Genomic DNA, 25,458 nt, shown 5'->3' on the forward strand with positions numbered 1-25,458 from the left:
TGTTATACTCATTCTCCACAAGTGAAAACTATTTTTGGTGCACAGGCCAGGCTAATATTTCCAGGAATTGTACTGATTTTCATGGTTTGTGACATCATCGACTCTTCAACTTATCATCAATTCTTGAGTAGATAGGTCATCTACATCAGCATTCTATCAGTACTAGAGGTTCAGGAGTTTCCTCTCCTACGTTCCCAGCATATACTGTTCCCCCCATTGTCTAATGGACTGCTAGCTTACAGCTAAAAGTTTGCCTCTATGTTATACCAATTTATTTTCAATTTGACAGACAGCAGAGCAGGAGCAGAGAGGCAAGGACCCTCCTCCACTTCCTGCAAAGAGAAAAAGACCCACCAGTTGCTGTAGATAGATAAAGATCTGCCACCATTTCCTGTAGAAAGATAAAGGCCCAACTCCACTTCCTATAGAAAGATAAAGACCCACCCCCGCTTTCTACAGAGAGATAAAGACCCATTACTACTTCTTGTAGAGAGACAAAGATCCACACCTACCACCTGTAGAAAGACAAAGACCACTAATACTTCCTGCAGAGAGACAATGTCCCATACCAACTTCCAGTAGAAAGGCAAAGACCAACTCCTACTTTTTGTAGAAATACCCCCCACTGCCCCCACTTCCTGTAGAAAAGCAAATACCTTCTCTTACTTTCTGTAGATAAAAATACTCACCCCTACTTCTCGCAGAAAGACAGATCCACTCCTATTTCATGTAGAGACACAAAGCCCCACCTCCATTTCCTGTAAAGACAAAAACCCACCCTCACTTCCTGTAAAGACAAAGAACACCCCCTCTTCTCGTATAAAGACATAACCCACCCCCACTTCCTGTAGAAAGAAAAATACATACTCCTAGTTCCTGTAGAGAGACAAAGAGCCACCCTCACTCCATGTAGAGACAAAGACCTAACACATATTTTTGTAAGACAAACATCTTGTTAGGGTTTGAGTTCCCGCCTCTGCACAGGGGGAATCTCGGGCCATCTCCGCTGCGGTCTCCCATTCTTCTCCTGCCGCAGTGGAGTCTGCTCAGCGGAGACGTTGGTCCCAGCGTCTTGCTCAGTCTGACTCTATGCAAAGGGTTACTGCTGCTTTTCCAGCTTCTGCCTTTGAAGCCAGTGCTGGGCAACGGCGAGCAGACGCTTTTGGGACTAAGTCCTGCTTTTCTCCTTCTGAGCATGCCCAGGGTAAGATCTCTCATTGGAGATCGAGTGTCACATGCTTGGATACTGCAGCAAAGCCAATTGGTTCTCCAAGAAGGTTCTGAAGGTGCTCGGGCTTTGTGGCAGCCTCTCATTGGTCCTTCTAGGAAGGTCTTGTACTTGCTGCAGCTATAAAAGGCTTGCATGGCCGCACGGCCATGCGCTAGTATCAATCCAAATATGTGCTTTGCGCCAGTGTGGTTAGGTATGAACGTATTCAGGGACCCGGCTGAAATAAGCCCCTAGAATACCGGCACCTTCGGTGAGGAGATTGCGTGTGTGCATAACCACTGACTGCTATCAGTTCGGCAGTAAGCTTGTGCTCCTGTGAGGCTAACAGGGCTCAGTGCTTTCCTCTCACGGCTACTCTGTGAAGTGACAGAGCTAGTCTATACCGCCAAACAGTGCCACCATTCACTAGCAGCAGGTTCCTCTTGAACGGTAGACCCCGGGCTGCGAACGCACCATTTATAATAAACATCTATATTTACTCGGTGCGTTCCGCTAGCCGTAACACATCTATCACCACTTCCTGTAGAAAGACATAACCCACCCCCACTTCCTGTAGGGAGACAAAGACCTGCTTCCACCTCCTGTAGCAAGACAAAGACCCATCACCACTTCCTGTAGAGTAAAAGCACCCCACCATTTTTTACAACAAGGTAAAGACTCGCTTCTTTAACATGGTCCATGGGCAATCTGTTCATCTTAGGTATGGGTCTCAATCACATCACAGGACTCCTTGTGACATCCAAGTCAAGTGATGATGAAAGGTTTCTCTGAACTCCATCATTACAGCAGAGTACTGCCTGGCTACTGATTCCACATGATATAAATGTCCAGTCCACCACTGGTTTGTTTTTTATTGGTAACGGAACAAGACCTCATAAATAGACCTGCTCAGTCTATTATAATGACCCTTGACTTCAAATCAACATGTTTCTTCTTTCCAGACTTCACTACTGTAAGGCTTTTTGGATTGAGAAAAATGTTGTGCTGACTTTGCTTCCTCCGCCAGAGATTACATCATACGTAGCAGCAGATTGAGATGGAGGGAAGCCAGACAAGTTGAACTGGCCTTTTTACAGCAACCGGGATGACTTGCTGACTCTGCAGACACTCCTCATTGGGCTCTAAAAATCCTAAGATGGGCACAGCAATGACTTCCAAACGTATTTATCATGTCCGTATTAAGCTCCTGAGGACTTAGAGGACAACCAGAGAATGTCTCTATTTCACAAATGATCTTTGTCTTAGATTAAAAGAAAAGTTTCTTGATGTTCTATGATCACAACTGGAGCCGTATTCAAAATTTTGCTGGTTTCCTGTTCGGGATATCAGAAGATATAGGGGGTATTCACAGAGGTGGGAGGTCCTACAATGAAAAATATTAACAGCACATTTGTACGCATGGCAGGAGGACTTGTTGCTTGTTTGCTCACTATCTCTTATCCATGATCTTATCGTTAATTCCTTACATTGCAGGGCTATAGAGAGGAAAATATTGCACAGCTTCTCACAACTCAACAAAAATAAAGGATGACCCTCAGGCTACCGGTTTGCTACTTCAACCCTTGAACAGGCAATTATGTAAAAAGAGATTAGCTAAACTCTTAGTGGAGCATGATCAATGGGTTCTGTGTGCTGTAGGATGCAGGCATGACCCTGTCTAATGCTTGGGACTTAAGATGCCACAAATCCCAGGAATCCACGTGTTACTGCATGGCGTTATCAGTTGCAAACAGCTCCTTGCCGTGAACTTTGGGTGGAGCCACATCCTATGTAACCCCCATAGCAGCTTGCTTCTAGCCTCCAGTTCTAAGGTATTACTTATCCTGTTTGGTTGCTTTGTTTGGTCCTATAACCTGAATCTCCTGGTTATTAGTTCCTGGCCTTGGCTCATATTTCAGAATACACAACTGTCTCACAATTCTGTCCCTGACCAGGGGGGTATCTATGGAGGTGGGGGGGGGGGGGGGGGGGGCGAGTGGGGCATTTGATGCTGCAGTACAAAATTTCTCCCCAGCGACTACTTTTTGCTACCCCACAGAATAGACGTCGGCTGCTTTCTGTGCCGGCTGCTATTTTTAAGAGCACCGGGTCTGGATGAGTTGCACAAGACCAGAGAAGATGGTAGTCTCGAGATGAGCTATGGATATGGAAAATCATCATGACGTCTGGACAAGAGGAAGTTCAAAATAAAGAGAATTACTCCAATCAGAGACAATGTTGTCCATATGTGAAGTCTGTCCAAATCCGAAATGCATTACAGTAACTTAAATAATTGCTTTTCTGGACTCCACTTCTTGTATTTCCATACTTGGTGGTTGTTTCAAGCAAGCTGGTCATTGTTACATTAAACTTGCTTTGAAAGACTCCATCCGACAGCTGAATTTTGATAGGACCATAGGCTGCAACACCCCATTGCCCTACGGGTGTCCTGCGGCACAATAGCGTCAAGTGAGCAGTTCTGTAGTTTCTGTTTCTCCTAGTTTCCATATTTTTGTGATGCCCTATGTGCACGGTATCGAACTAGGACTTTGGTCATTTGTCAGATGATTGGCGACCTGTGGTCAATGATCGGGAATTAACATTCTCATGAATTGGCCCATGTAAAATGGGTATTCATATATTAAGGAAAGCTTCAGATTGCTAGGCCATCAGGCCATACACCACAAATAATTGTCTGATTAAAAAAATCATAATTAAGGTCAATGCATTGTATCCTAAATATTGCATATGACATGCTTAAACTGCCCTTTAATGGAGACATCCCATGGTCGTAGACAACCTATAGATCCAACGGAGGTAAAACAATCATCATTTTCTTGTTGAAATCCTCTGTTTTTCCTGCTATGAAGAGAGAATAGCTAATGTTATTTTTTGGCTCTTCACTGGAGGCTGCAAACAGTAAACGACGGGAGGGCATAAATGAAAGAGCAATCTCGAAATAGGCTTCTAAAATGCATTCTGGGCAATGTAAACAGCCAGAGAACACAGAGCAGTGAAACTTCAGCTTCACAGCGAGGAGAACAGTCACCACTGATGAGGAGACTCGTTTCTTAGCTGCTAATGCAACACTTGAATAGTTTCCACAAGTACTTCCACATGTCATGTTTGCTGTCATTTATAGAGTAACTGAGCGTGGAGAATATCAGATCGGGGCTATGCAGCTACAGCGGAGTGCCAAAGTAAAGAATCACTGACACAGATGTGTCCTTCTTTACCTTTTCCTCTTGGCTTGACATATCCCAAGATGAGTGATGTGAAATGATCAGCTTTGGGAAAAAAAACATGATTTTGTGGTACTCTGTTGGGAGATATTTACGTTACACGTGTCCATATATTTTGATGTGAATTGTCTAGCGTTTTGTTAACATGTCAGAAAGCTGGGGTGGACTCATCTGTAGACAGTACAAGGTGCATGAAACAGGGATCCTCTGTTTGGTGCTTTTTAAATCACCATGTCATACACTTCCCTTGCATCCATGAACTAAATATGACAAAGTATCAGTTTGTGTTTTCCTTAAATTAAGGTGAATCTGCCAGTAAGATCAGCCCTTCTATTCAACCTACAGTATATGGGCATGTAGATCATAGAAAGTTGAATAAAATGACATCTTGATATCTGCGATCCGATGTCTTATTCCAGAGATATCTACATTACATAAATGAGCTACTAAGATCTATGGGCTGGACATAGATCTCCCCGAGAACCTGCCTCTAGAGCTTAATTTAAAATAAATAGGGAGTCACCAATGTGAGACATGTAATGGCTTTGCTATCATAATCCCCTACTGATCTGCAGTGAGATCAAAGCTATCATAAGTACAGCAGAGCTAAACATAAAGGACAGCAGAAGTAAACTTTGGCTCATTACAAACACATTTGCAGCAGTAGTTGTTTTCTCTCACTGTTGTCAGCTTTGCTGTACTGCTTTTTCCTTAAACTGGTTGACTGTGAGATGAAGCTGAAGCACTATGAGAGGACAACTGCAAATATGTTTGATGTGTTTGTAATGAGACAAGGTTCACCTCTGCTGTACTGCTGTGCTGGTTATAATCAGGCACAGCTCTGCAGCAGAACTGACAGCACTGTGAGAGGCCAACTGCAGATGTGTTTCTAATGAGATAGAGTTCACTTTTGTTGTACTGTGTTTTCAATGCTTACGAGAGCAAAGTGGGTTCAGTTAGATGAACACGAAGGTGGGCTGCACTCAATTCTTCAAAAATGATGAGGAGGAAAAGGCTTTTTATTTATAATGTATTTCAATGCCGTACCATGGTCTTTTTCAAGTGAAAAGAACAAATGAGAGCAAAGTGTCAGTCATCATCACATGTCAACCGGTCCAACGGCCACGTTGATAATCGGAGCCAGAGCCCTACAAACTTTCTCCTACCTGCTACTACTACTGAGCACCTTTTTGATTGCTAGGCCCCAGCGATGTCATGACCATGTTCTCAGTGGTGTGACCCAGCTGCCACAGAGTACCGATTGGCCTCTGGATGTTTTGCAGTCACATATTAGTTGCAATGATATCATAAGTCTATGAGTAAATGTAATCACAAACCTGGTGGTGAGACAACTGACTGCAGCCCCCATGGTACAGTCTGCAATAGAGGACCAAAAATGGTCATCTCCACCCATCTACGAGCCTCGCTTCTATAGTCATCTGTTGCCTAACGTGTTAGGGGTATTTCTAAGACACTTTGTAATGGAAAAAAGGGTGATATCTAATATGAATAATTGTATAAAACTAAACTAATAAAAGTCAAGTGTTGATTGGATCCTGGTTGATCCACAATCGGGTCCAGCTTATTATGAAAATTGGTATCAGACACAAGAAGGAAATGGAGGCTCAGCGTTGGCTTTGAGATAGGGATTATTATTTCGGGTAATTCCAGCAGCATGTCATTATCGCAGCATTTCACATTAAAACACCTGTCAAAATATCTTTTCTGTAACTTTCGCAGTATCTGTGTTATGTTGCTCAATCTACCGGTAGCAACTATTTCTAGTGATACAGCTACCAACACACATTTAAAGGGACCTACAGTGACTTAGTTGCAATGTAATACAGAGAGAACTGACGTAGCCCATATGGTGCTCTCAGGGGTATTCACAAGGCTATATGAGGGATCATTGTTAAAGGGTTTTAAATATGATATTTATATGCATATTTTCGAACGATTTTTGGTAATATACTTTTTTTATATATCACAATCAGGCCATATTCTTGCAAAATTTATCCTGGCACTGGAGCTACTTTGGACTCATAATTCCTATTAATTACAAAACACTTTTCAGAAGTCTCATTGTCATCACAGACAGGATTACAATGACAGATGACTCTTCTGCTAACACAGAGTCAACCAATCACAGTATGTTATGTCACAGCTGACCCTGCTCCTATGCATTATGCTAATTCTGTGCTTCAGTACATAAGATAAGACCTGAGTTAGTCTATTGCCGCTAATGTACATGTGCATTTCCAGGAGACATTAAATGTCTCAATTTTTTGGTGCAAAAATAAATAAATTTTCAAAAATAAAGTGGAGTTTAGCTGGGAGGACGTAGCTTAGCGCATCTGACAAATTTATAATATTTTGATGTGAGCTTACAAGCTGAGCTCACATCTTTCCCATAACACAACAGCTAATTTAATCAGCTGTAACAAGGTGGCACGGGGTGGTAGTCATGTTTACTAAAACACAGTCAGTGAGCACCCCTGCCCCTTTCACACAAACAGACAAGTGAGGTCCTAGTCCTGTGGTACGGTCAGTTACCTCCATCATACATGTTCTCCAGCCGCTGGGGATGAGCTAGCAGGAAAAAACCACAGTCCACAGTTCTGTTCCAATGGGAAAACTTTATTATAACAATGCAATGCTCCCTGCTCTGTCCCTGCAGCTTTGTGAGGCGGCACGGTCTTCACAATTCCCATCCAGGCCCGGAACCATAAAAGTCCTTCTGGGGTCAGTCCTCAACACCAGGACCCATCCACACTGCCCAACAGTCCGTGTTAGCTAGTGCCCCCCTCGATCAGGGTACCCTCTGCTCCTGGCAGTGGATCATGGCCTGCCTCAGGCAAGCCTGCCCGGGCTCTCTAGCATGAACACAAAATCCTTCTCCTGTAAGCCTGGTGGACTGGCCCCCTTTTTAACTCCTTCTGTCCCTGAACTAACTTTATACACATGTAGTCACATAACATTCACAGTACATTACACATTACACAGAAAACATTATGCATGAAACATTACACATAAAACTTGAGGGAACCATTGAGGTGCCTCATTGGCTCAGTGTGCAGGAGAGAGGAAGCAACTGAAGTTTCCCCGCCACCTCCTCACACAGCCATCATGTGCCTATAACAGCGGGAGTGGAGCTTAAAAAGTGAAAAAAGTTTTTAAAAATATGAAAAAATTAAAAAATAAAAAAAAATAAAAAAAGTTAAAATGACCTCCCTTTTGCCCGACTGAAAATAAAACAACAAAAAAAACCCAACACATATTTGGTATCACTGCATTGGTAAAAGTCCGAACTATCAAAATATAAAATAAATTAATCTGATCGGTAAACAAAGTAATGGAAAAAAAAACATCAGAATTTACAGTTTTTGCACATTGCAACATTGCAATAAATTGCAATAAGGGGCGATGATGATAACTCTTGGAAGAGGGTAGGAAAAGACGAAAGTGGGAAAAAAAACAGAAAATGGCGTTGAAAATAGCATGAAAGGCTTGTAAAATGTTAGTCTTGATGAACCAGGGGCTAGAAATCTATAAACGTCCCAGGGGCCAGTGTGATTTTTTAAAATATATATTGTGATTTAAAAAATAAGAAAAAAAAAGTGTTAAAAAAAATCTTGATTTAAAAAAGTAGTTTATTTTTTGATGCCACATTCCCTTTAAACTTTAAAATAATAAAAAATTGCAAAATACTTTTATCAATATGGTAATATTAAAAATGTTGAACTTTGTGTTTTCTACTGCCTTTGTGGATCAACATGCATGCTATAGCTGACTGTAGGATGGGTTAACAGTAAGCTCCTTCTGACCTTAGGGTATGTGCACACGTTCAGGATTTCTTGCAGAAATTTCCTGAAGAAAACCGGAAATTTTCTGCAAGAAATCCGCATTTTTTTTTTTGCGTTTTTTTTCCGTTTTTTTAGCATTCTGCAAGCGTAATTAGCTTGCAGAATGCTAAGTTTTCCAAGCGATCTGTAGCATCGCTTGGAAAACTGACTGACAAGTTGGTCACACTTGTCAAACATACTGTTTGACAAGTGTGACCAACTTTTTACTATAGATGCAGCTTATGCAGCATCTATAGTAAAAGATAGAATGTTTAAAAATAATAAAAAAAATAAAAAAATGCTTATACTCACCCAGACATCTCATCAGCGGCGATCGTTCGTCTTCCTATAGCTGGTCTGTGCGCACAGGGCCTTCCGTGACGTCACGGTCACGTGAGCGGTCACATGACCGCTCACGACCAATCACAGGACAGTGACGTCATCGGCTAGGTCCTTCGCCGCACATCAGCTACAGGAACCGAACGGCAGCGTGCAGTGGAGGCGGGAACACTGCGCGGGACATCGAGGGTGAGTATAGGCCTATTTTTTATTTTATTTCTTATTTTTTGACCACTTATATGGTGCCCAGTGCGTGGAGGAGAGTCTCCTCTCCTCCACCCTGGGTACCAACCGCACATAATCTGCTTACTTCCCGCATGGTGTGCACAGCCCCGTGCGGGAAGTAAGCAGATCAATGGACCCCTAGGTGTGCGGAATCCCTGCAATTCCGCATTTTTAATGAACATGTTGCTTTTTTTTCCGCTATGCGATTTTTTCGCGGAAAAAATCGCAACATTTGCACAAAAAATGCGGAATACCTTGTAAATAATAGGAGGCATATGTTAGCGTTTTTTTCGCGTTTTTATCACGTTTTTATAGCGAAAAAACGCGCTAAAAATCCTGAACGTGTGCACATGGCCTTAATGAACATGTTGCTTTTTTTTCCGCTATGCGATTTTTTCGCGGAAAAAATCGCAACATTTGCACAAAAAATGCGGAATACCTTGTAAATAATAGGAGGCATATGTTAGCGTTTTTTTCGCGTTTTTATCATGTTTTTATAGCGAAAAAACGCGAAAAAAACGCTAAAAATCCTGAACGTGTGCACATGGCCTTAGAGTCTGTAACTGTTCCTTTTTCTTCTTTTGATCTTCCAAGTGAATTTTCAATCGGTTGAAAGTTGAACGTTGACTTAGCTATAAATCAGCTTAAAAGTTGGTAGATCACAGTCAACTAATTCCACTGACTGCTATGTACAACAATAGAGGCTGCAGAAACCAAACAATTCACAATATTTCATGAAACCCTATGGCAAAATTTATTTCTAGAAAAGAAATTAAAAAAAATAAAAGCATTTCAGTTATACGGTTTTGGCGGGTGAGTTATGCCGCTTACTACACTTCTGTATATATTAGTATAGTGAGTAACATCTAAAAAAGAAGAGGCAGGGAGGGAAACATACCTGCACATACTGTTTGTGCATTGACTCTGACACTGTACAACCTGGCTCAAGGTTTGTTTTACTCACTCTGGGATCTCTTCCTATTTCAACACACTTTTGCTTCTGTAGGTAGATTGCACTCTGCTCTGCCCTCTGCTTCTTTAGAAGGAATGTGAAGGGCTCAACGGCCTTTCAGGCAGCAAAGATCCAAGTTGCCATCATCTAGTCTGTGATTAGTGCTATCTCAGCTCACACAGGAACCACAAGGGACTGCAGGTCAGGATCTTCTAGTCTGTACAGGAACCGGCAGGGTCAGTTGCAGTTTTAGTGTATTACCTATTTTTCAGAGTGAGTTGCTACACTATCATCATAACACTTTCTTTTTAGACTCACAAGTTATTTTTTTGCTGAAATTCATGGTGCTAAGTTGTGGGTCATTTCTCTTTTTAATTTTTGTCTGCTTTGGATAATCCCTTTTTCTTACAATGGTGAAGTGATGAGAAACTGATCACAAGATCCAGGCAATCACTGTAAGCTATGGAAGAATGCAAAGTGTTCAATTTGCCTGCAGCACCACCGCAGGAGATATTGTGCATTACATTATTGTTGGTGAAATCGATGGACTGTCTATAAAATGTTGGTATGTGCCTGGACCTCCAGAACAAGATATATTCTTTGTAGAGAGTCATGAAGAGGAGACCTCCTTCTTTTAAAGAGGATTGCTCATCTCCTCACGTTATATACAAAACAACCTAAAAAACCCATGTTTTTTTTTTATAGCCGAATGAAAACTCAGAATATTCTCAAGTCAGATGGTCCCTATGTTTCCTTGATTTAGCTATTCCTTGACACATCAGTATGTTAACATATGTGATGTTATTTCACCTCCACTCAATACAAGACTCCCGTGGCCGGTTATGGGATTTTGCTTAAATTAGTAGGATTGAAGATTGCGTCCAAAATCTTATTTTTGTTCAATGTTCTTCTCAAGTTCCTCTTCTCATCCTCAATGATAACATCATCATGTTGGTGTAGAGGAAATAGTTCACCGCTAATCTCGAGCCAAGAATGCAGCAATAGGTCCCGAATGTAGAAATTTGAAGCAATTATCAGCCATCTGCAAAAAAATATGGTCGGTAAATTTTAGAATTTAGAAAAATATGCCTGTGTTTGGCTAGAAAGTATGCTGACATTCCTGACAGCTTCATAAAATTGGGTGCTGAACATCCCATTGTAGATATTTCCATGCCCTCAACCCTGCCCAATTAGTGGGAGTCTGATGATGCGCCTTCCTGGCACCACGTAAACAAAACATTCAGGGAGCTATACTTTGCGGGAGGATTGCCAAATTTCTGAGAATCTGGCAGGTTTCAACATTTTTCTGTAGACGTGATAGACACAGTGCTGAGATGTCCCATCTTTGAATTCCAAGCTACGATATTTGGAGTAGATTGACGATGTTATCAGATTGTAGACCTTTTGACCGCTTGTGACATTGATGAGATGGAAAGAGCTACTTTTGGAGTCCAGAAGTCTAAAATTACTTTTATCATGGAAGACGGAAGCAAAAAAATCAATAGTGGGTATTCCCCTTATATTAGAAAACAACAAATGGATGACTATATTAGCTCTACTGTGGTGGGATCTGACAAACCTTGACATTTCAGCATCCTAGACAATGTTGAGTTGAGGGGCTAATGTCGACAGTATCATATGACAAGTATTGTCTTACGAATAGAGTTGAGCGAATTTTTTAAAACTTGGTCCCGATTATGATCAGCGGTAAATATTGTTTTTTCAATATTCGCCGAACACAGCCGAACGTTATTGGAGTCAATGGTAGCAGAAATTACCGAATATGTTCGGAGCCAATCATCAACCATAAATTCGGCACGAATAGGGTACCAATATGGCACGAATATGGCAAATTCTGAATCAGTGACCGATTCCGAACATAGTGTCATTGGAAACCTAGGTATGCAAGAGCTAATGACCCGGGCCCCTGCGATTTCCCTCAGACTAGGGAAACCCTGACTGACCCTCTCCCAGGGTTTACACTGATGGTGTGCATGTCTGAGCCTCCACCCTCACCCTGTCTCCTGTTTCAACCCTAGGCTGAAACCACCACCCACCACCCAGTGAAGAGACCACACACCAATACCCACAGTTAGCACAGACAAGGATAACGGAAAAATATGCAACACGCCACAATCACTCAGGAATACACTATAAGTGCACAGGGCAAAATAAATATAAATATAGGATGGAGAAAATAAGACAGGGAAATACACCACCAGCAACGATACTCCAACTCCTAGCTCACCACTCCAGACCGAGATAACCAAGCACAAGACAGAAGCTATAATCGGCGACGCCCAATGTTCAGAAGAACTATTTAAAGGCAGTGGGTGTGGCCCAGCTTCCAATCCAAGCACCAGCTAAATTAACCCCGGACTAGCTAGATAAAATCTAGCCGACACCACTGAGCACATAGTGGATAAAAGCGGAATTACTGCTGTCTGTCGAACGCCCTGGTATGAAAGGCGTCCGACATGACAGTACCCCGCCTTCTACGAGGGACTCCAGGGCCCTCACGGCTTATAGGACCTAGCTTGTCCGGATGACGGCAGTGAAACATACTGACCAGCCGATCCGCATGAACGTCCGAGGCTGGTACCCAGGACCTTTCCTCAGGCCCATAACCACGCCATGGTACCAAGTACTGTAAAGCGCGGCGCACTACACAAGAGTCAACCACCTTGGAGACTTCGAATTCCAAATTACCATCCACCAAGACTGGAGAAGGCATTGGTGTCAAGTCCACAAGACCCACCACCTTTTTTAGCAAAGATCTGTGGAACACGTTGTGTATCTTATACACCGTAGGAAGCTCCAACCGGTACGCTACTGGGTTAATGACGGCGGCGACCCTAAAAGGACCAATAAACCTTGGACCCAATTTAAGGGACGGTATTTTGAGTCTTATGTTTTTTGTGGATAACCACACCCAGTCATCCACACTCAGGTCCGGACCTGGCACACGCTTACTGTCAGCCACACGTTTGTACCTAGCACCCACACTCAACAGGCGGTGTTTAACTCTCCTCCAGACTCATGATAATTGTGCTCCTAACTGGTCTTCCTCCAGGACGCCGGAAGAGCCCCCCTAACTCAAAGTACAAAATTGAGGATGTAGCCCGTAAACACAAAAAAACGGAGACTCCCCAGAAGACTCCTGGCGGTGATTATTGATGGCAAACTCAGCCAAAGGAAGGAACGTCGACCACTCCTCCTGGTTATCAGAAACAAAGCAGCGTAAGTACTGTTCCAAATTTTGGTTCATACGCTCGGTCTGACCATTTGACTGAGGATGAAACGCCGAAGAATGAGACAACTTGATCCCCAGCCGTGAGCAAAATGCTTTCCAAAATGTTGCCACAAACTGAGACCCCCTATCAGAAACGATGTCAGACGGAACCCCATGAAGTCTGACCACTTCCTGCACAAATACCTGAGCCAGAGTCTTAGCGTTAGGCAACGAAGGCAAAGACACAAAGTGTGACATTTTTGAGAACCGATCAACAATCACCAAGATGACCGTGTTCCCAGCTGAGGAGGGCAAGTTAGTGATAAAATCCATGGAGATTTCCGTCCATGGCTTACTAGGTACCTCGAGAGGAAGTAGTGTGCCAACAGGACGGGAGCGGGGCGTCTTAGCCCTAGCGCACGTGGTGCAAGCTGACACGTATGAGACCATGTCCTGTCGGATCTTGGGCAACCAAATCCGACGTGTCACCAACTCCAAGGTACCCCTAACCCCTGGGTGGCCAGCCAGGACAGCATCATGATGCTCCGCCAAAACCTTTAAGCGGAGATGAAGCAGTACAAACGTTTTGTTGATGGGAAGCTCAGATGGTACCTCCTCTTGGGCCTCGGCAACCTCAGCCTCAACCTCGGTAGTGAGAGCCGAAACCACAACACCCTTTTGAAGGATGGGTACTGGATCTTCCCGAGGTTCTCCCCCCGGAAAACACCTGGACAGAGCATCCGCCTTAGTGTTTTTAGACCCAGGTCTGTAAGTGACAACAAAGTTGAACCGCGTGAAAAACAATACCCAGCGAGCCTGCCTGGGAGACAGACGTTTGGTAGACTCCAAATAAAGCAAATTCTTATGGTCGGTAATAACAGTAACCTGATGAACCGACCCCTCCAAGAAGTGTCGCCATTCTTCAAAGGCCAATTTGATTGCCAACAACTCCCTGTTGCCGATATCGTAGTTACGTTCGGCGGGCAACAGTTTCTTGGAAAAATATGTGCATGGTCGCAAACCGCTCAAGGATGAGCCTTGTGACAGCACCGCCCCCCACACCAACCTCCGACGCATCGACTTCCACGACAAAAGGTTTCGATACGTCTGGCTGCACAAGAATGGGGGCCGAAACAAAACTGTTTTTAAGAAATTCAAATGCGCGCACAGCGGCCTCAGGCCAAACGGAGAAATTGGTACACTTTTTAGTCATGTCTGTAAGCGGTTTAGAAATGATAGAAAAATCTTTGATAAACTTCCTATAGTAGTTAGAAAACCCAAGGAACCGCTGAAGAGCTTTTAGGTTATCAGGCCGTTCCAAATGCAACACCGCTTGCACCTTAGCGGCGTCCATTTTGAAACCAGAAGCAGACACAATAAAACCCAAGAAAGGCAACTCCTGAACCGAAAAAACACATTTCTCAAGTTTTGCATATAGCTTATTCTCTCTGAGAAGCTGTAACACCTGCCTGACATGATCTAAATGAGTATCACAGTCGCAAGAATATATGAGAATGTCATCTAGGTACACAATAACGAATTTCCCCAAAACATGCGAGAACACATCATTTATGAAATGTTGAAACACTGCAGGTGCGTTTGTCAACCCAAATGGCATCACCAAATTTTCAAAATGACCCTCAGGGGTATTAAAAGCCGTCTTCCACTCATCACCTTGACGGACTCTTATGAGGTTGTTCGCCCCCCTGAGGTCAAGCTTTAGCGCTTGTCTCTCCGGACCGGAGATGTTAAACATCCTTGCTTTAGGCAATTTGGCCCCTGGTTTAAACCTGATAGTACAGTCATAGCGGCGATGTGGTGGCAACTCTGAACAACCCTTCTCAGAGAACACATCCACAAAATCCAGAAGTGACTCAGGAACGCTTGAAGTCACAGCAGACACACATGTGGCCAAGCAATTCTCCTGGCAGAATTCGCTCCACTGAATTATGTCCTGAGTTTTCCAGTCAATAACCGGGTTGTGCATAGACAACCATGGAAAACCCAGAACCAATTGTGCTGGAAGACTCTTGAGCACCTTACATGTAACCTGCTCGAAATGAAGAACCCCAATGTGGAGTTTCACCTCAGCCACAAACTCAGTAATCTCCCCCTGTGGGAGAGGAGCAGCATTGATGGTGACCATGCGGATAGGATGAGGCAGTTTTTCAACCCTAAAACCGGCTGTGCGCGCAAACTCCTCATCAATGAGATTTGTGGCAGAACCACTATCCACAAAAACCGTGATTGGCAGCTCTCTGGCAGCGACAATAACTTTGGCAGTGAGCATGCATTGAGAAACCACCATGGAGGATATACATAAGCTCAGATTGGACTCCTCCACACCCTCTGAGCTTAGAAGTTTTCTGCCATTGCGTTTTTTTTTGACAGCAGAGGGCACACATTAACAAAATGACCAGTTTTACTGCAGTAAAAACAGGCTCCCTGCTTCCTGAGCACAGGGGCTTGATGCTTAACATGTGACACCCCTGCGATTTGCATAGGTTCCGTGGGCTCACCTGCAGCAACCACACGTGAACCTAAACCTTCTCCCACAGGCGGCGTCTCATGCTCCCCCTGATGCAAACGGCGATCAATGCGGACAACAAGACTCATAGCGGAATCTAGTGAAGCAGGAGTCTCGTACATCAGGAGGGATTTATTAACCCTTCCAGAAACCCCGTGAGTAAACTGACACCGCTGCGCAGGATCATTCCACTGAGTGTCGACCGCCCAGCGGCGAAATTCAGAACAGTAATCCTCTGCAACACGCTCCCCCTGGCGAATAATGCGTATCTTAGATTCTGCTAGAGCCATTCTGTCAGGATCATCGTAAATGTGTCCAAGAACAGAGAAAAACCTCTCCACAGAGTTAAATGCAGCAGAATCAGATGGCAAAGAAAACGCCCATGCTTGGGGGTCCCCGTTTAATAATGACAACACCAGGCCCACACACTGAGCCTCAGTACCTGAGGAAATCGGACGCATCCGAAAATACAGTTTGCAAGCTTCACGAAAAGTAACAAATTTACTGCGTTCCCCAGTAAACTTTTCAGGCAAAGGAAACTTAGGCTCAGCAACTCTACCTGTCACTCCGGCTTGCACATTAGATACTGCTAGTCCCTGTTGCTGCACTGCCCCCCTCAACTCAGTGACCTGTAGGGACAGCGCCTCCAACTGGCGGGTTATGGAATTCATGGGATCCATGGAATTTCAAATAATGTTGGCCGATTATAATGTCACGGGAGACCTAGGTATTCAAGAGCTAATGACCTGGGCCCCTGCAATTTCCCTCAGACTAGGGAAACCCTGACTGACCCTCTCCCAGAGTTTACACTGATGGTGTGCATGTCTGAGCCTCCACCCTCACTCTGTCTCCTGTTTCAACCCTAGGCTGAAACCACCACCCACCACCCAGTGAAGAGACCACACACCATTACCCACAGTTAGCACAGACAAGGATAACGGAAAAATATGCAACACGCCGCAGTCACTCAGGAATACACTATAAGTGCACAGGGCAAAATAAATACAAATATAGGAAGGAGAAAATAAGACAAAGGGAAATACACCACCAGCAACGATACTCCAACTCCTAGCTCACCACTCCAGACCGAGATAACCAAGCACAAGACAGAAGCTATAATCAGCGACTCCCAATGTTCACAAGAACTATTTAAAGGCAGTGGGCGTGGCCCAGCTTCCAATCCGAGCACCAGCTAAATTAACCCCGGACCAGCTAGATAAAATCTAGCCGACGCCACTGAGCACATAGTGGACAAAAGCAGAATTACCGCTGTCTGTCGAACGTCCTGGTATGAACAGCGTCCGACATGACACATAGTCGCTCAACTCTACTTATGAATATAAGAACCTAACATGTTGTAAAATCAGTAAAATAGCCTTCATCGTATTGTAAAAGTCTGTGTTAGATGACTGCCAAGTTTAAGTATAAAAACCACCAGGGGAAAGACAATCATATTGCCACAGCCTTTCGCAAACTTCATCTATTCTGTAAAAAGATCACCAATTACAGCTTGAAGGGTCAGCCTTGTTCTGAGCCGAATGTCTCCAGACATCACAATTTCATTATTTCTTTCCCTTTTCTGCAGTTTTCTGTACAGGGGCGGACAAGCAAAATAAAATCCCATTACTAACCTCTTTAAAATCTCTCATTCCATGGCGCAGCAACGGGGTGAGGTAATATCAAATTATTTTTTGGTCTCAAGCCACAACATTTTAATTACTAGCCGCATAAAAGGATGTAGTTGAGTCCCTCCTGGTAATAGCTTTAATGCATTTCACCTCTCACTAAATTGCTTTTTTTTTTCTAGTTTTATACCTAGTAAACACTTATTTCGTCTAATTTTTGAAGTGACCTGTTTTTGCGTCCCGCCATTCCAAGGATGACGTTCGTGTTCTCGATTTGGATCTTACTCACTTGTTTCTTCTCAAAGGCTTTTGGCACAATGTGTTCTATGGCTTTTAAAATATCACGGGGTCTGAAATCATTTTATGACTTGTAGGAGGAAAAAACGATACAGAAACACTTATTGAATAGAGTTGAGAGGGGAATTTGCACCGATGGAGAATTTTGTTTTTCTCTATTGAAATGGATACAGACTATTAGCTGTAGAAAATTTCTCAAAAGGCAGATTAATTTAAAATAGTATCACGAGGCACATAAAACGATAGTAATAATAATTATAATATTTTTGGAATATTTAGGTGAGAGAAAAAAAGTGAAATATACACAACTAGAAGGATAAAAAGTTATTTATTCTAACAGTCAAGGCACCCTGGAGCAAGAACCCGCAGCTAGATCTGGAATTGTGGGCTGACAAGTTTTGAGGGTCTATAGAATAACCCACAGGCAGCAGTGACTACATCAGAAGCGAGTGTGTCCAAAGTTACACACTTTGTGTATTTTTATTGGCTCTTCTTTTCCTTATTATTACTCTAAACGTAATGTTATCAATCTTATCCCTTTCACTGGCTTCTTACCCCTTGAGGCTCCTTTAAAAGGAATCTGTCCATAGGATCAACCCTCTTAAACCATCTATATGGACATGCAGGTAATAGGAAGGTGAATAAAATTACACCTTGATATCTGCGATCTGATGTCTTATTCCAGAGAAATCCAAGTTTTTTTTTTAAATAAGTAAATGAGCTGTTAAGATCTATGGGCTGGACATAGATCTCCCCAAGAATCTGCCTCCAGAGATTATTATAAATGAGAGAGGGCGTTACCAGTGTGAGTCATGTATGTAGATCAGGAACGAAGACTGTTAGTCATTACTTGTCTCACACTGGTAACTCTCCCTTTTAACATAATCTCTGATAAGAATTTTCTGGCCACTTTCGTACAATGGAAAAGTTGGAAATTAGGCACACACCATATTTTCCCTCCAAGTTGTCCCTTTTCTCACATCTCGATACTGTTAAAAAGTAATAAAAAAGTGGATGGGGTTATAGGAATGTAGCCGTCATGGATTTGGGAAGTTTATAAACATTTCTATTATACATAATTGAGTTTTAAGCCAAAAAATAACCCCAAATATGCCAAATTGCATAAAATATGTGCAATTCTTTATAAATTAAGGGCTTTTTAGCCCAACACAAATCAGTTTATTTCTAATGTATGAAACATTAGTTTTATTAAATGTGCATTTACCTATAAACGGCTATTAAATTGTGAAAATAATTAAATGGCAATTTCTAAGTTTTGGAAAAATATAGAAAATTTTAAATATTCTTGGGATTAAATCTCCATGAAAATATATAATGAATTCCCCGTTTTGTGTCCATACAGACCTGTAATGCACAAGGAGCGCTTCTGAGATGTTCAAAAATTATGGGTTCTGTAGTGAAAATCGCTTCAGGGAAGTCTGTGGAGGAGTTTTTCATTTTCTGAAATGGTTTTGAAGAGGCACAAGCTCAAAATGCTACCAGATAATTAACCCCCATAACTTCCTGATCTAGCGGCACAAAAAGTCCCAAAGATTATACCATCTGATACTTCACGCATCATCCTCAATAAAGGCGCCATGGTGCCTAGCATTCAAAGCGGGAATTTACACAGATGTCTTTCAAGTGGCTTAATGGTTTTTTGGAGCAGATTTGACCTAAAAGAATCCTAAAAAAACCTCTATGTGCATATATATGTAGGATATCTTCACACTGAGATTTTTGCTCAATTTCCAGAGCAGAAAATAAGCAGAAAATCCAAGGTTTGAGGAGTTTTGAGCTTTTGAGTAGAATTTGGGATTTTTTCAGCTCCAAAAACTAAGGGCTCATTCAATATTTTTTATCAGCATTTGTATGCCAAAATCAGGACTGAAAAATACAGAGAAAAACTATAATTAAAAGATCAACACTTGGTTTTCAAGACACTCCTGGTAATGAAACACTGATCAGAAATACTGATGTGTGAATAAAGCCTAAGGCTATGTGCATTAAGAGTCTATTTGCTGAGTTTTCAGATCAGAAACTGAGCAGAAACTCAATGTTTTTGAGTTTTGAGATTTAGAGGAGAATTTTGGAGATTTTGCCAAATTAACTCCTCAGAAGGCTATGTGCACATGGAGAATTTTACGGATTTTTTGGATCAGAAATTGAGTAAAAACTTTTGGCTACGTTCCCTTGATGCGCTTTTGGTGAGGTTATGATTTTGCCCATTTTTTGCACCATTTTTGCACCAGATATGTAAAATTGGTTACTTGCATTTTTTCTAAAATACGTAAAAAAAATCACCAAAAACTCAACATAGGAGCTTGACCTTAAAATGTTTTTTACCAAATCTAAAAACTTTAAGACTCTGTGTGCACAACGCCTAAGGATGTTTGACAGAATTAAGTACTGGAGGATAACTAAAATCCACTAGGATGGGAGAAAAATGTGAAAACATTTTGGGGCAAAATTAAAATAAGAAAATGAAATAATATTTATTTCTTAAAAAAAGAGTCAATATTGTTTTCCTATTTGGGGCGGTGGACATATTATGTGATGGCTGGAGTTTTCCTTTGATTCCATGACAATCGTTAAATAGAGTGTTTGATAGATGTGATCATTCGACAAATGTGAGAAACTGGGATTACTGGCTGAGCTTCATGGGAAGGGTAGTACAATTGCAGCAGGAGAGCGACATACTACTTCTCCCCATGCTAGATAATGTGTTAATGAGATTTCATATGAAATGAGAAGTGACAAGTAATGATCTCCAACAGCTCCGACTGCCAGCACCCATCACCCAGGCACCAGGGTAAAATGGCAGGAACACAGTTTAAGAATACAAAATAATATGAAAAAGAAAATAAAAAAACATAAAAAGTGTTTTTGAAGCAATCTACTTAATTCCGATACTGCAACATCTTCTAATGATTCCAACTTCAAAAAGCTGTGTGAAGTGAATGCTGTAAATTCAAATCAACCTCCTGACCTTCTGCAGATTATCTCCGTACGCCGCGAAAAAAAACTCATTAAAATAATTCCGCCAAGTTGGATACGTCTCCGACAGTAATTTAACGCTATTAATACATTTGATCTGTATGCATTCAGACTCTTCTTTGGTTCTCTTTTTTTTTTTTTACAAATCTTTTAAACTGTAAGTAACGGATACACAGATATAGAATGCTCCGCGCTCCACTTATAATAGACATTCCATGGTTTCCATGGTAACAAGGTCCTCTTGAGTGACAGACTCAGACCATTTAGTTTAGTTTTCCTTTGGGCGCCACTTTCTTTTCGATGTGTTAGTGTGCTGATACCCAGGCAGGAGAAAAAATAAAGGAGTGCAGGTAGTTGTATTGTGAGGATGCAAGAAGTGCTTGTACACTGTGAGATGATGTGATTGTGTTATACATAAGGGTTACCCTATGTATATGTGTACAGTGTGTGCATTAATTTATTCATGTACAGGATGTATATATGTATGTAGTGTAGCAAAGTAAGGTAGGACAGGGTTAAATCTTAACACTGCCAGTATTGATTAGATGCACCTGACTTGCTTTGACTAAGAACCAGGGTTTGTGTTCACTAGGAGTGTGAGACTGCTGGATATTGAGCAGAATTGAGTGTACGGCTGGTGAATGTCCAGCTAAAATGTGAGCTGTAGGTGGGAGAGAGACAAACCAGAATCTGTGAGTAGTCTGTGAGTTGGAGCTACACAATAGTGTATGGAAATTGTAGCCTGTTCAGTAGGAATTTTGCCTGGAGATGAATACTTCTGTTTTGCGCTGGAAGTTGCTGGGGCTCAGGCTGAAGGAGATACTGAGGCATAGTAGGATCATGCCTTTTTGGTGTTTAAAGTTTGCTTTGGTAGAATGGATTGTAATTAGTGTTGAGCGATACTTTCCGATATCGGAAAGTATCGGTATCGGAAAGTATCGGCCGATACCGTCAAAATATCGGATCCAATCCGATACCGATACCCGATCCCAATGCAAGTCAATGGGACGAAAATATCGGAATTAAAATAAACCCTTTATACACTTGTAGGTTCATTCTACATGAAGGAAAACAACTAAGAATAATGTAGGATGTATTGGGGGACGTGGCGGAGACATTAAAGGCACAGAGGTTTAGCCCAATGTAATAGAATAGCAGGATTTTTTTTTTTTTATGACGTTCGGCGTTAGAAAGAATTTGACTATGTTATTTTTTTTTTTTTTATGTCACATATTGATGTTTCACTATCACTACTTCAACGCCCTTCACCTTCTTTTTTACTTCTCCCACGCTTTCTTCTTCATTATCCTCATCATCAGCTTCTTTGACATCAACTTCTTCACCTTATTCATCTTCTTCTTCATCTTCTACCTATTATTTTTTGGGTTACATTGTTCATATTCTTTTTATTTTACTATTATCTTCATCATATTCTACTTCTTCATCATATTCTTATTTGTGACAGGCATTCCCGTAGTTGTTATCTATAAAAGTTTGAAGATTACACCTTCCGTTCTGCCTGTCACAAAAGAGTTACATTTGTCCGCGTTCAGTTTGGCCTGCAGCATCAGGCTTTATCCAGGGGCACCACGAGGAGGAACGGACTCACCCCCATACACTGCTTAGTCTTCTTCTGCTTATAATTTAGATAATATTTTTTGCTCTGATATTTAGTGTTATGCTTAATGTTCTTCTGCTCTTTGTTCTGCAGCCTCTTGTTCTTCTGCTTCTCGGTCTTCCAGGTCGTCGTCGTCTCCAGGGTTGTCGTCTCCGGGGTCGTCGTCATCGGGGTGGTCTTCAGGGTCGTCGTCTCCGGGGTCGTCGTCATCACGGTGGTCTTCAGGGTCATCGTCTCCAGGGTCGTCGTCATCACGGTGGTTGTCGTCTCTGGTGTCGTCGTCATCTTAGGGGTGTTCTTCCGGGTCATCGTGTTTAGTCTCTTGAACTTGGAAATGTAGCAGAAGGTACAAGAAGGCTGAGAAAATGCCGAGAACCAGCTGACGGTGCTGGAACCCGGATGGGTAGCCGAAGGTCCAAGAGCCAATGGAACTACCGAGGACCAGCTGACGTTACTGGAACCCGGTTACTAAGCAGGAGGTACCCATGCCTGAAAGCACTACCAAGGACCACCTGACGTTGGTGGAACTCGGATACCCAGAGGGAGGCACCTAAGCCAAAGGCTCTGCCCGGAACCAGCTGACGGTACTGGAACCAGGATGGGGAGCAGAAGGTACAAGAGCAAGTGTCTGCGTGGCTTTTGCAGGACACGATGCCGGCTGCACAGCAGGGGAACAGCTGGCGGTGCTGAACCCCACTGACACATTGGCTGGTGTTTTTCTCTGTGCAGCTAGCAGTACCGGGCCCCAACTGGCGGTGTTGGAGCCCAGGGCTCTGCAGGGGGAGCAGAGTGTAGGCCGAAGCCTAATTGAACCAATTTCAAAGGTAACCTTTAACCCCCCCTCAGGGGTTACAAAGTAGAAGAGCCACAGCTTATGCAGCAGTAGTGCTGCACAAGTCAAAGGTTGCTCTTTTAATTTCGCTCCTTGCACACGCTGAAAGGAACACGTATAACATTTAGCCCTTTATACAGTCAAACTGCGTTGGAGGCGCGAGTTCCCTTTGTAATGAGACGCAGCACAGATGTCAAGAATCCCACCTTGGTGCTGGGTGCAGCCTCCTGAGCGTTGTTATTTGCTGTACAGGAGTCTGCGCTGTCGTGTTATCCCCTGGCCTAGCGCTGTTAGCGCTGCCCATGTTCTGGCATGATTTAATGTCGGCCGGTGTGGTTCGCGATGACCAAGAATCCCAGCCCCGCAGTGTCTTAACATTGTTAAAACACTGCGGGGCTGGGATTCAGGGCCTGGCGCAGCACATATGTTCGCCTCTCACACTCGGGTCCTTACACCCGCTTCAGACTGTGCGGCGTCATCTGATCCCTTATCGCATGCCACGGCCATGAAGCCGCACAGTCCGCAGAAGGCGGAAGGAGATGAGGGACAGGCGAACTGATGCACTGATCATGCCCATCAATCACACCCTCGCAGTCCCAATAACTAAGACAACGAGGGGCGTTGTGTGGGTCAGGGCGGCCGCAGAGGCGCAGGCAGCCAAACCATGATGCCAGAAGACGGGCAGCGCTACCAAGGGGGTTGCAGCGTGTCATTACAAAGGAAAGTCACACCACCGGGACGGTTAAATGGTCACACAGAGGACACATTTTAGACGTGTTTTCAGTTCCACATGTGCGAGGAGAATACGTTTATGAGCCACCTTGCACACATGCAGCATTACCGCTGTACAAGGTGGCCTTTAAAACGTACAAACGCCTGGGGGAGGGGGGACAGGTTCCCTTCAATTTCAGTTCTTGTGTCTGCGTGGCTTTTGCAGGACACGATGCCGGCTGCACAGCAGGGGAACAGCTGGCGGTGCTGAACCCCACTGACACATTGGCTGGTGTTTTTCTCTGTGCAGCTAGCAGTACCGGGCCCCAACTGGCGGTGTTGGAGCCCGGGGTCAGCAGGAGGAGGAGAGGGAGCAGAGTGTAGGCCGAAGCCTGCACTGGCGGCAGCTTTTGGGTCTGTTGTGCCTGCGTGGCAGTTGCAGGACACGTTGCCGGCTGCACAGCAGGGGAACAGCTGGCGGTGCTGAACCCCACTGACACATTGGCTGGTGTTTTTCTCTGTGCAGCTAGCAGTACTGGGCCCCAACTGGCGGTGTTGGAGCCCAGGGCTCTGCAGGGGGAGCAGAGTGTAGGCCGAAGCCTAATTGAACCAATTTCAAAGGTAACCTTTAACCCCCCCCTCAGGGGTTACAAAGTAGAAGAGCCACAGCTTATGCAGCAGTAGTGCTGCACAAGTCAAAGGTTGCTCTTTTAATTTCGCTCCTTGCACACGCTGAATGAAACACGTATAACATTTAGCCCTTTAAACAGTCAAACTGTGTTGGAGGCGCGAGTTCCCTTTGTAATGAGACGCAGCACAGATGTCAAGAATCCCACCTTGGTGCTGGGTGCAGCCTCCTGAGCGTTGTTATTTGCTGTACAGGAGTCTGCGCTGTCGTGTTATCCCCTGGCCTAGCGCTGTTAGCGCTGCCCATGTTCTGGCATCATTTAATGTCGGCCGGTGTGGTTCGCGATGACCAAGAATCCCAGCCCCGCAGTGTCTTAACATTGTTAAAACACTGCGGGGCTGGGATTCAGGGCCTGGCGCAGCACATATGTTCGCCTCTCACACTCGGGTCCTTACACCCGCTTCAGACTGTGCGGCGTCATCTGATCCCTTATCGCATGCCACGGCCATGAAGCCGCACAGTCCGCAGAAGGCGGAAGGAGATGAGGGACAGGCGAACTGATGCACTGATCATGCCCATCAATCACACCCTCGCAGTCCCAATAACTAAGACAACGAGGGGCGTTGTGTGGGTCAGGGCGGCCGCAGAGGCGCAGGCAGCCAAACCATGATGCCAGAAGACGGGCAGCGCTACCAAGGGGGTTGCAGCGTGTCATTACAAAGGAAAGTCACACCACCGGGACGGTTAAATGGTCACACAGAGGACACATTTTAGACGTGTTTTCAGTTCCACATGTGCGAGGAGAATACGTTTATGAGCCACCTTGCACACATGCAGCATTACCGCTGTACAAGGTGGCCTTTAAAACGTACAAACGCCTGGGGGAGGGGGGACAGGTTCCCTTCAATTTCAGTTCTTGTGTCTGCGTGGCTTTTGCAGGACACGATGCCGGCTGCACAGCAGGGGAACAGCTGGCGGTGCTGAACCCCACTGACACATTGGCTGGTGTTTTTCTCTGTGCAGCTAGCAGTACCGGGCCCCAACTGGCGGTGTTGGAGCCCGGGGTCAGCAGGAGGAGGAGAGGGAGCAGAGTGTAGGCCGAAGCCTGCACTGGCGGCAGCTTTTGGGTCTGTTGTGCCTGCGTGGCAGTTGCAGGACACGTTGCCGGCTGCACAGCAGGG

General features: G+C 43.9%; 1 protein-coding gene across 1 annotated transcript in view; it reads right to left on the bottom strand.

Annotated features, from left to right (window-relative positions):
- Positions 1–10,642: 10,642 nt before the first annotated feature.
- The window catches only part of C4H19orf81 (chromosome 4 C19orf81 homolog), a 35,688-nt gene continuing 20,872 nt past the window's right edge, over positions 10,643–25,458 (bottom strand). The window contains exons 4-5 of the mRNA XM_077256300.1: positions 17,422–17,544; positions 10,643–10,852 (exon numbers count right to left, since the gene is read on the bottom strand). Of these exons, the coding sequence (XP_077112415.1) occupies positions 10,651–10,852; positions 17,422–17,544 (325 nt within the window). The 3' untranslated portion in view covers positions 10,643–10,650. The remainder of the gene's footprint in view (positions 10,853–17,421; positions 17,545–25,458) is intronic.

This window comes from Ranitomeya variabilis, chromosome 4 (genome assembly GCF_051348905.1).
Source record: "Ranitomeya variabilis isolate aRanVar5 chromosome 4, aRanVar5.hap1, whole genome shotgun sequence".
NCBI lineage: Eukaryota > Metazoa > Chordata > Amphibia > Anura > Dendrobatidae > Ranitomeya > Ranitomeya variabilis.